The 12046-nt window shown below is 35.5% G+C and overlaps 1 protein-coding gene across 10 annotated transcripts in view; it reads right to left on the bottom strand.

Moving 5' to 3' along the window:
* RALYL (RALY RNA binding protein like) overlaps positions 1-12046 on the bottom strand; it is a 407281-nt gene that overhangs the window by 123430 nt on the left and 271805 nt on the right. For 3 of the 10 annotated variants that reach the window (XM_074577358.1, XM_074577360.1, XM_074577362.1), the window contains exon 1: positions 305-441. The exons of the other annotated variants lie outside the window; for them this stretch is intronic. In XM_074577358.1, coding sequence (XP_074433459.1) covers positions 305-341 — 37 coding nt within the window. In that variant the 5' untranslated portion in view covers positions 342-441. Of the gene's footprint in view, positions 1-304; positions 442-12046 lie in introns of those variants that run through there. 10 annotated transcript variants of the gene reach the window in all.

Genomic DNA, 12046 nt, shown 5'->3' with positions numbered 1-12046 from the left:
AGCCCTGAATAAAGGATGCTGTTCTGAACTAAACTTATATTAGATCTCTATTTCTTTGTCGATATTATAAAGCAATCACTTACGGATGGTTTCCATAGTAACAAGTGAGATGATAATTTTTTATTTTAAAGCTCTTTCATGCACTTAACATACAGATACAGGGGGATAATTGGCAGGGAATACTGTTCCTGCTTTCCTGGTATTTAACTAGAGCAGGTTAAAGTAAAGCATGGTTTTCAATGAAACTGGAGATTTATTTTCCCTCCTCTGTAAGAACATTAAAAAAACTTTACAATTTACTTACATCTTTGGTTTCTGCGTTTGCTCTTGTACATAGTCATTCTGAAGAAATTCCACTTTCTAAGAAGTAATTGCCTTGAACACAGACAAAAGAGATGAGATCGTGCTTCTGCTTTGCAGTGAGACAGTTGCTCACTGACAGAAGGTAACCAGCAATCTCTCAGAGAAAGGCAGGGTAATACCATTCTCCTAAAATCCAGGGGAGATGCTACCGGCTCTAACTATTTTCTCTGTTACAAAGCTCAGAGAAAAAATATATTCATTTTCATATTTTTTCAAATGTGTTTGATACAAGCTAATAAAATCCAGAAAGCATATAGAGTCATGTAATGAGGCAGAGCAGGGCAATGTGTTATTCGATAGTCTGACATCAAGATTCCTCGAAAAAGCCCTGGTATAACCAAAATTGCATAAATGACCTCATAAACTAATAAAAATGAACTTTTCATTGAGAGGTCTTAGAATTAGGCGCATGAGGACATTAAAGTATTTTGGGCTTGATTTTCAAGCAAAATTGCTGTTAAAAAGAATCAACATATGTTGATCAATGAAATCCTCACTGCAGGTCTGAGCTCATGAATAGGTTTTTCAGGATATAACATATAAAATGCAATTGGTTTTTTTCATGCCTACGTTTACTTCTGCATTACCTTATAATGATTTAATTTGTGGAAAGCTATTTAAGCAACATTCTGCTGATTTCTCGTTTTTGTAGCTACTTCATTGCCCACCAGTCTGTTGAATCACGAGGTCACCAGACCAAAAGTGGCAGCATGGTATGATCTTCCACATACATGTATGTGTTACCATTTCAAAGAATACAGACATCTTCCTAAAGGGAGCAGGGGAAAGGGGAAGAAATTTTTGCCTTGTTGGGGAGATGAGGGCATGACGACATTCAAGAAAGAAGATGCCCATAGCGGCTATGGAGACAGAAAGAGGTGGAAATTCCAGTTCATTCAGCAATAAATCTGCCTTCAATGAAATTGTATGAAAGTATTTCTAAACGTTTTAAGGAGTTCATGTTTTGAGGTGCTCCTCGTCTTTTGAGATCTTGATCCCACATACCCCAAATACAGAAGTGTCAACGGATTAGAGATAGAGGGTGCAGTAATCAAAAAATAATAAGTATAGTGACTGAAATGTCTTGAAAACTAATAATAGTCTTATTGTTTAAAACACATAGATTGACAACAGCTCTCTAAACTACTCAAAGAAATCTAAAATGAATATCTTTAGCTGACATAAAAAAAATTAACATGTGGTGCCTATGGATCAATCATGTTTCAGAAAGTAAAAAAACAATCCTTTTCAAAGACAGGGACAGTTTGCAGCATCCATTATCTAAGAACATTGACCTGCATTTATTTTCTTCACTAAAAAAAATTAAAAGGAATGTCTCTCAAAGTGCCTACCCTTAAATTATACTTTTTCTGTCGTTTTTCCCACTCAGATATTTGTTTATATCTCCAATATAACCATTTTTAGCTCTGTGCATCATTTAATTTTCCTTTGAGTTGTTCAGTATTCACATAGCCTCACATTGGCACACCACTAGTTACTGGAGTGAAATCTTTTCTTTATATTGGCTCTATTCATCTACTTTTCCTCCCTCTGTCAAAACCTGACCACGTATCTTTTCATTTGCTTTGGATTTCTATCAGCATAGCTGAGGATAAAGTGTAGCCTGAAGAAAGTGAAAGGAATGGATACATTTTTTAGATTTATTTAGTATTTCAACTACAGTCGTCTCAAAATGCCACAGTTGAAATAACACCATCTCTGTTGTGGAGGTCAGCAGAAAGGTGGGAAATTGCAAAGCACATCAATAGTGACAGGAAGGAAAAAATTTGGCTAAGTCATTGCTAAGCATAGTGGCAGACAAAATGTCTGTACCGTATAGAAAGACCCTGCATGCCATGTACTCAAACAGCATTGTGCAGTTTATATCCATTGAAGTCAGTATTTTTGCAGTAATTTACGTGCACAGAGGATAACTCCCCAGTTTTCCTGCTTTATTTTTTTCTGTAAGTTAATTTTCAGCAGAATCAGGTCTGGGATCTGACTCAGACTACAGAGATCTGTGGTCTCCCTTTAGATTTGCTGCTTCACCTAGTAATCTTCGTTCCTTTTTCTTGCTCTTTTCCTACCTCTACCTGAAGGCTCTCATCTGTATTGTTCAGTTCAAATTTTACTTCTGTAATTGATTTGATAAAATGTCCTCAATCTTTTTCCTCAGCCCACATTAGGTCTTAACTATAGAACTCATTCCCTTTCCCTATCATTAATGGCTAATTTTTCGTAGTTTTTTCTCATGTGTTTAACCAAGGCATATATTACTAACTCTCCATATTATATTACACATAACACATGCAATGACATGTATATTTTCCCATTGTTCTGTTGCACATTATTCTCTTACTACAATGTATTTGTATGCAAATATCTTGGTAATGGTATAATATAAAAATATAAACGAAATGGAAATTTCATGGGACAGGAATTAATTTATTTTAAATTGGTGATCCCTGAAAACAGTCTATTGGTTTTACTCTGTGTTAATTGTGACTCTGATTACTTCTTCAGTACAGTGAAAGGCATTTACTAAAAATAATGTAAATACACTGTGTTTGGTGAATCATTTTTGGTCTGTTCATAAAAAAAAAAATTGCAAAAAAAGTTCTTGAATGTGCTGGCTAGCTTTGAGTGGGCACCTCAGCCTCCTGTTTCTCTGTGTTACTGTTTGCTGTTAGAGGAGTTTAAAATTCACTTTCACACTATTACCGCTTTTGAAAAGTCAGAATCTTGCATATGGCTGCTTAAATGCAGCTTCTTTTCAGCTTAGTCAGGTGGGAAGAAATGAATGGAACGTCTCTGCAACAAAAATCCCCTAGTCACATTAAGCTTATGACTTTTCTACAAAGATTTATCTTTTTAAATTATTATAAAAGTTTAAAATATTCTTAAAACACTCTGTTGGAATTAATTTTATCAGTTCATTATTGCTGGTGGTAAAAGAATTAATAATGTCCACGTCTGCACATCCCATATCACCTCTAGCCTTTCTCTCCTTCCCACCCTACAGGTCCCAATAAAGAGTTTTTCTTTGAATGCTGCAATAAATTTCTCAAACTGTTTCCTAAGCAGAGGGAAATAAAAAATAGAGATATTTTACAAATATAACTGCTGACTTGAATGTCACATATTACTCATCAATAAACACTTAGTCTGGGCTGTATCCTTGATTTTATTTTTAATGTGCAGATCTTAGACAAAAAAAAGGAAGGTGGGGGAGGCTTAAAGCATGTTCTGTCTCTCAGTGTTTAATTCAATACACCCAAAGAGTCTTAGATAATATCCTTCTAAGGCTTCCACTATGGTTATTTATGATGTCAACTAAGAAAATATTACATCTATGAATATGAATTGTTTTTCTTCTTGAAATACATGATATGTGTAGGGATTAACATTTAACCTCTTCCAAGTAACAAGCATTCCTTAATACAATTATTGATGCATTAAAATTATACACTTGACACGTGTGCACATTTTACTGGTAAAAATTTGGGCAATCATCTGACAATAATGCTTTTTAACATGGTGTTATATTAGATAAATATCACTTTACCAAGCAATGCCATTTAGCTATTAAGGCAGGTTTATGATAACATATTCCCTTTATGATATCATGAGGACAGAGCTTAAAATATTGGCCAAATCATACCCCTACACCGCTATGATACTACAACATGCTGTGGCAAGCAGAATAAGAAAGAGTAAAATTTGTACTTCTCATGCTTACAAGTATAAGTTAGAGTTTCATAAGTGCTTTTCAAGAGGCATGAAAGCTGGCTGGCCGTCCTGAAGTAGACCAGAAATAAAGACTGATGAGAGTGCCAAAGAAGGAAAATTTTATTAAAATGTTACCCGTACACTGAAGGGCTCGATTCACCTGTGTAAAATTTTATGTCTAGTAATCTATTGATGATTCATGGGATTTGAGACATCCACACAGTGACAGAAAATATGGCACAGGATCTGTATGAAATCTGCAACCTTCTGGAGTACTCTACTGAAGCCATAACCAGCTTAAATGGCTTTAGGCAAATATTTAGGCAATGGAATCAGGCCCAAAGAGTTTATATTTTGACCTCTCTGATAACTTGCATTATTGTCTGATGTTTTTATACTTTCGGTCATTGTTTCAAAGTGGTCCTGACCTGAACTCTCAGGCCTTGACCCTGCACAAGTCAGTGGATACATGTGGAGGAGAACCCCTACAGATTCTCCAAAATCCAGGTGGGGAAGAGGAGAAAATCCTGTCTGTCACAGGCCTGTGATTGATTGCAATAGGAATTATATGGAAAGAGATAATTATAAGATGTATGACTGAGAATTTTTAAATATCCTCGAAGAGGCAACTATTTGTTAGTACACAATCCACAGCTGATTGTGTGTAATAAAAAATTATGTGTATAAAGAGAAATAATGTAGCATGATACTTTCAAATCAGTAGTACATCCTTTTACTCAAGCCAAAATGACTGTCAAAATGTTTTAGAAGTCTTCCTTTCCTTCAGCCAGTTTTTACTCTGCCTAAGTATTCCTATCCAGAAGGATATACAATTTGCAAGATTTCATGAAAAAGTCAAGTATTCATCAAAAGTTCAATTAGACTGAAATTTGTTACGTTCACAACATTCCCATCATCTACTAACTTAGAAAAAACATCAGAATAAATTATTTTTTTCTGGAGAAGTTTGACTTTTAGAAAACTATTTGGCTTTTCTTGTCTCTATTATCTCCTATATTTCTGCTGAACTGTTTTACTTGTCTTCAGCTTTCTCAGACAGTAATGACACTTCGCCACAAAGATTCTTTTTTAGATAGTACGAGAAAGCCCACAAGGTACTGGTCCTACTTTCACCATAGGCAATTTTCTCTTTTTCAGTGAAGCTTCCTCACTAGAACATCATTTGTCTCATTGTTATACCAGCATTTATCTTTAATCTTTAAGGAATTCACTGTCAAGCCTCCCTCGTTAGACTAAGATCTTTTTATCAGATGTCTCTATTATCATTTAGCGGTATGACCGCAGAGGGATGAAACAAAGCCTGCCACCTTCTTTCTCAGGTGGGCGTCCATACCGGTTCTTTGTTGCGTCCCTTGCCCTGTTCACAGCACGTTCACATTGGTCCAATATGAGCATTAAAAAAGCATTTGGGTATTTTTCTGTGACTAACAATTTCCAAAGTTTACAGTGCTATTTCCTACAAATGTAAGGTTAGAATCAACATCCACTTGTCTGAAAGTAAAATCTTTAACTATTTGTAAAGATAGGAATTGCAAAGAATCACAAAAGATTATGAGGACAAGAACCACAACTAAGTAGAGGTATTTCATGACAGTTCTTAAATACATGAAAGGCTGACACAAACACACACACAAAACCAACCAAACAAAACAAGCAAACAAACAAACAAACAAATAAATGAAAAAAAAGAGAGAAAGAAAAGGGAAGAATTTGTGAATAAGCCATTTTCTCTGTCTGGAGGTCAGAACAGTCATGGACATAGACAGTAGCAACAGAGATTTAAATTAATTGTTTGGAAAATAACTTTGTTATTGTAGGGGTAGCTCTACATTGCCTAAGAAGTGTTAAAAACTGTATCACTGGAGGATTTTAGAATAGGTTAGATATCTCAGAGGATCCTGCCTAGGAGATGGATAAGATGAAAACTTCTAGTTTCTTCCAAGCCTTACTTATGATCCCATACGTTCAGATAAAATAGAAATCATCTTAAGGTCCAATACTATCCAAGATTCAGTCTATATTTTTCCTTCAGCCTACCTGATATTGGTGGAGGATGCTAGAGGAACACTAGCATGACACGGTGAGAATTTACACCAACCAGTGTGAAGCACCTAATGTCCAATACCTACTTTTAGGGAATCCTGTCAGACCAACTTTTGCTCTTGACACTGGAGTGGCTTCTTCAACTGGAAATGAATGAGGTCACCTATGGTGGAACCCTGCTCTAATTCATTCAAGTAGCAGACATTGGTCTGCTAACTCAGGGACCTCTGAATACACATTATGGATACCCTTCAGAATTGCACTGTGTCCTCAATTACATTTGGGTAAGTGACATATGATTCAGAGGAGCTATAATACATGGATATGCTGGAAGCCTGAACCTTCCACTTTGCAATTCAGAATGATGTTTTTACACAAATAAACTCTCCACAACTTTCTCCCCAGTCCCAAAGACTGACAGGGTGTCTAGAGAGGTTTGATACTTTCCCAGCTCTACCTCTCTCCTAACTATTCACACTGTCTGATATAGCCCTTGAGTGAATCTTGGACAATTCTATTCTGTTCCCAGTTTCAAAATGAATAATGAAGTTATGAATGCCTGATAGCTCTTTCTTTTTTTAAAAAGTACTGTGCACAGTAAGTACAGGTCCCTTTAGACTGGTAGCAATAACATCAGGCTTTCTGTTCCTCCATCTGAGGCATATTTAGCTATTATTTTAAACCAGGTATACTAAGATATTCCTCTCTGAAATGTCTGAAAAAACAGTTTAACTTCAGGCTCAGAGTTAGATATTCTATATGATAGATTCTACAGTGGAAAAACAGATCTTCCCTTCTGCTTTGGCAAGTGGAAAAATGGTGAATCAATCTCAGATGAATGCCATTCTGACTCCTTTAACTTGCTTTACACACTCCGTAAGGTCCAAGTTTGTTCCTCCTATCTTAGATCAGTTTCTTTCTTAACCCATCTCAGTTCTTCACAAGTTTGTTCTTGACTAGTTTCCTCTCTGTTTTGAGAAATTTTAACGTTGTGGGGTTTTCATTTTGGTTTGGTTTGGTTTGGTTTGTTTCCCGCCTGGCTTCTTCTCACTAAATCCTAGCTTCTTTTAATCTCATCTTTAATTTGATTTCAGCCAGGTTTTATCTAGCCCTGACAAGTTTTCATTTGTTCTGCTACGTGCTTGGTTGCTAGTTTGGCTAGGAGTTTGCATCATCTTTTATTTCATCTTGATGATGTTGTCACTATCCAACAACAGTACTTCTTAGTTACTTTCATGCTATTTCTCAACACTTGTTTAACAACTGAGAGTGTCTTAAAAGATGTTCTTCAGACTTCTCTGATTATGAGACTAAAACACACTTCCCTTCCATTAAAAGGCATTCAAAGGTTTGTGTCCCAAATTATTTTCCAAATATAAACCAAAATTCCACTCAGAAACATGTTTTCTTCAGGATTTGCATTAATATAACTCAAAATGAAAATGATGTATAAAGAGGTGGTCTGCATTTTTCTAATAATTAAACTATTTCTTAGTAATTCAATTTATCAGCCATATTACTAGAAAAGCTTCCCTATATATCAGCTTACAGTAATCCTTTCAATGATCATGATCTTTAATATTTTGCACAGCATACTAAAGTTACAGTTCACAGATTTTCCTAAATACAACACAAACACAATCATGTACTTGGAAACATATTCTTTTAATATAAACCTCTAGAAAAATGACTATCACATTTAGGGTAACAACTTTTATCTGCATTGGTTAGTAGCACATTAAGAATTTCATTAGCCTAGGTCATGAGTCTAGATTTAGCATTTCGAAATGTGATAGTTTTTACCCAGTCGGTAAATTTTTAATCCTAGTGGAAAACTGCCAGAAAGTCATGAAGCAACAGAAACTTTTTCTTCCTTGTTGATGCTAACTCTGAAATAATTTGTGATCCCTGTAGCAGGCACCCGTTTCTATCATCTCAGAGTTGGTAGATCTTATATGATACTGCAAATATAAAAGGGTGGACAAATACCAGATGTGAAGCAAAAGCAGCTCTATTGAATTAAAAAAATATATTTAAGCTTTTAATAAACTAGCAAGTGCTCAATTGTGGATTTAATAAAAAATGTTCATACATATCATTTCTAGAGAAACAAAGTTCTGAATGTTGGTCAGCTTTCATGAGAGATTTAAGACAGCTTTTTCTATCACTCTATCTTGATTCTGCTTAAGTAACAAAATCAGTCCACTTCAATATAAAGAGTTGTTTTTAATGGAAATTACACTCACTGTGTCATATTCTGCAAACAGATGATATCCGTTTCAATTTGATTAGAGTGACGTGCAATTCAATGCTGCCCTGTTTTCCTTTTCACATTCCTTTTAATTATCACACTGATGAGACACTTCAGCATGCTAAATTTAATGGGACAAACCTTCAGAACAGAATCCATTCTTGCATAACCCAAGAACATTGCAAAAATACACCTCAAAATCATGTATCTTGATTCCACTTAAGGGCTCAGAAGTACTCAAACATCTCAAACAGGTTTTTCAGAGATAGCCATTTGAAGGAACCATTTGCTATCATCACCATTGCACTGAGACCCTATTTTAAAGTTTTTTGTATTTTTATTGAAACAGCATTAATACACACTCAAAATGCATTTTCAGTTCTTCAGTCTAGTGAACGTTGCCTCACTTTGTCTACAAAGCAGAACAGGGAGAGCTTGAGAAAGAATCTCTTGTGAACAAATGAGGCACTTAAAATGTCAATTTAGGGCTCACAGCAATGCAAACTGATGATGTTTTATGGTACAGCCAATGAACAGCTGCTGCTTCAACCTTTCACTTCAGACTAATGCTTTTATAACAACAATCAAGAGAAAGCTGAAAATGTTCTACTTTCTTTTCTCATTACATGGGGTCTTTCTTTCTCAGTGTGTAGGACTCAAGACAATTTTACTCATAATCAATCAGCGTAATGGCTGGCTTGAGAGGGAGAATAAGGCCTATAACAGAGATGAGAAGTAGAAGCAGAAGATTGATTTTTGGAGTGATGGAAAAAGCTGTATTATATCAATTCACCACCAGACCATGCTGAAGGGTGTAATGCTATCAGCACACATACAAAAACATCCTTTGAACTAACTCTGTTAACTCTGTGCAAAATACTAGTGTGACTCCAACTTCACTATTGCTCCTACTTTGGGGTTTGTTGGGTTTTTTGGGGGGGGCTCCTGTGCATGTGCCTATGTGGTGTGGCAAGGTGGGGAAAGTGCTAACAAGAAGTTACTAAATTAAGATTATTAATGCATCTGATGTAGTGTCTTAATTAGACTGGTGGATGGATGGGGAGGAGGCACCTTTTCCCTAGTCTAAACAAGGCTGCATGCCTATGGTAGGATTACAGATGTTTTGAGCCAACTGAATTCATAGATCCAGTTTTTAGAGTATATCAGCTATACAGCAACTTCTCTAAACATTACAACTGCATAAAAGCCAATTTCTGAGTCAATGGTATCCTGTATAGAAACGGTATATTTTCACTATGATTGCAGGAAGACAAATTCTGTGGTTTTGTTTTAAGTTAAAAATTAGTTTTTAATCAAGACTGGTATTATAGCAAAATAGCTATATCAGAATCTCTGTTTTTCCATTGAAAAGCTTTGAATATGTTGTTTACCCATTTTAGAAAAGGATATCAAACCTTTGAAACACATTTTGCATTTAAAAAGTTATTGCTAATAGCTAGAAACCTAACAATTTATAGAAATGCAAGAATCATTGTTAGTAATAAAGGGCATCAGAATACACTTTTGCATGATAAAGTACTTCCAAATCAAATTTCTCTATTCAGGGATGTTTCAAAACCACAAGAATTGAGAGGAGCTTGGGAAGGCTAGCACTTCTTACCTTTATGTTTTATTACTAAATATCAGATCATACTGTGAATTAACTTAATTACTGAAAAAGCAAGTAGCAACTCTTTTAATGAGACACTGAAAGCCAGACAACAGAAGTGTGTTCTCAATGACCTGAAGACAAACTGAAATGTCAGTACAGTAGAGGAGATAGCCTAAAATCATAGCGATTGAAGAATTTACATGCAAAGTTTTCTATTCTTTGTTCTATGGCACCTTGAAAGGGTAAACCAATTTCAGATAGGATGAGAATAGCAGCTTCTGGAGATTGTCTGTTCAGAGAAGATACCAAAACCATAGGGACATCCAAAGTAATTTTTGAAAAATCTGTCCCCAGATCACTTCCATTCTTGAAAATTTCGTTTCTTGGTTCAGCTAGACCAGACAAAAGATGCTTATATTTTTAAATGAATCTTGGCTTTACAGATAAGAAAAATCCTCTGTGATGCTGCAGCAAAATAGGAGAAGGATTCAAGAAAGGCAGCGTTATTACTCACCATTTATCTTTAGACTGAAATCCCTGCTCATGTCTTAGAATATAAAAAGAATATAAAATATAAAAAAAGTTATTTTAAAATAAATATTCATAGGATCCAGATTAAATAGTGTTTCACTGGACACATAGCTCCCCCATGTCTTTACTGAAACAGTAAGGTAGCTTCAGAAGCGTGCACGAGATTCGTCATAAGTGTTGACTACATTGACTTCTAAAAGAGAAAAATAAGAACAATTCCTCTCAAAAAGGGTTTCTTTCCTCCCTCAGAACAACGATTTACAGAAAGGAGAATTACAATTAGACTACACTAAAATGAGAACATTTGCTCTGAAGTATGACAAGAACATTAAACTTTGTGGGAGGCTAATTAAAATCAGACAAAACCTTAATCCTCAGGGTTTTTTTACACACAATAAGAAAATGCTCTGTATGGTCCAGATTTTACAGTAAGTCAAAATCTCTCATGTAAGGCCACCTCCACATTATTGTTTGGAATGCAGACTCAAGCCAGTCTGGATTCAGTTTATGTTTTGACAAATGAAAACCTGTACCTTGCAATTTTACTATCTTATAAATCCCAAACTGACTATTCCCCTCACAAAACAAAGACTTGAGCCCTGAAAATTATTTATTTTGTAGGAATACAGTACTGATGACCCAAATATTTAAGAAAATGGGATTTGGAGAAGAAAGGTCCTGCTGAACTTGGAATCAAATGCTAGAAGAAATGAACACAAGAAGATTTTGGTTTGTTTTTCTGATTGGCATTGAGCTTAGCCTCAGTCACCTTTCCTGGTGGTTTGACACTTTCGCTGTGATTTAAGGGCTTCATCTGAGATTGGCAAAAGACTAAATGAAAAAGCAATTACGCTGTCAGATTTTCCCATGGAGCAAGCAGACTGATTTTATCTGGCAAACATTCCTGGGTGCTTGGAAAAGGCAAAGCAGAAGAAATGCAAGATCATGTCACATATACGATGAAATCAATTTGGTGCAACTTTAAACTGAAACACACACAATGAAAACGATGACTGACATTTTCAGTGACTTTTAGTAAATGCAAAAATAAATTGATGTGAAAAACTGAGGTAAGGTTAGCTGATATAAAAATAATTGCAGAAAACATTACACTTTATCCAAGCTATGCTGTGGACCAGAAAACCAAAATACAGTGAAATATTTCTCTTCAGAGTTTCATATGGCTTTTGACAACGCTCTATAGCTGAATACTTTGAACAGCAGTCAAAATCTAGTGGATGTGACCAAATGAGAAGGTGAGGTGTTGGAAATCAATACACTGGATGGAAGGGTCCAGTGTAGAAATACAATCCTAGCAAGTGGATTTTTGAAAATTTTTCCCACAGTTAAATCCCTCCCTGCGGAACAGTGCCACAAACGCACGCTGTTCTGACAGCAGCAGAACATGTGACAATTATTTTGAGAGATTAACATTTTTAAAGAGTCTAGGAAGACAAAGGTCTATTGAGCAGTCCTCATTCAGACTAATAAATGTT

The sequence above is a fragment of the Larus michahellis genome, chromosome 2 (assembly GCF_964199755.1).
Source record: "Larus michahellis chromosome 2, bLarMic1.1, whole genome shotgun sequence".
NCBI lineage: Eukaryota > Metazoa > Chordata > Aves > Charadriiformes > Laridae > Larus > Larus michahellis.
This window is presented reverse-complemented; position numbering and strand designations above follow the sequence as displayed.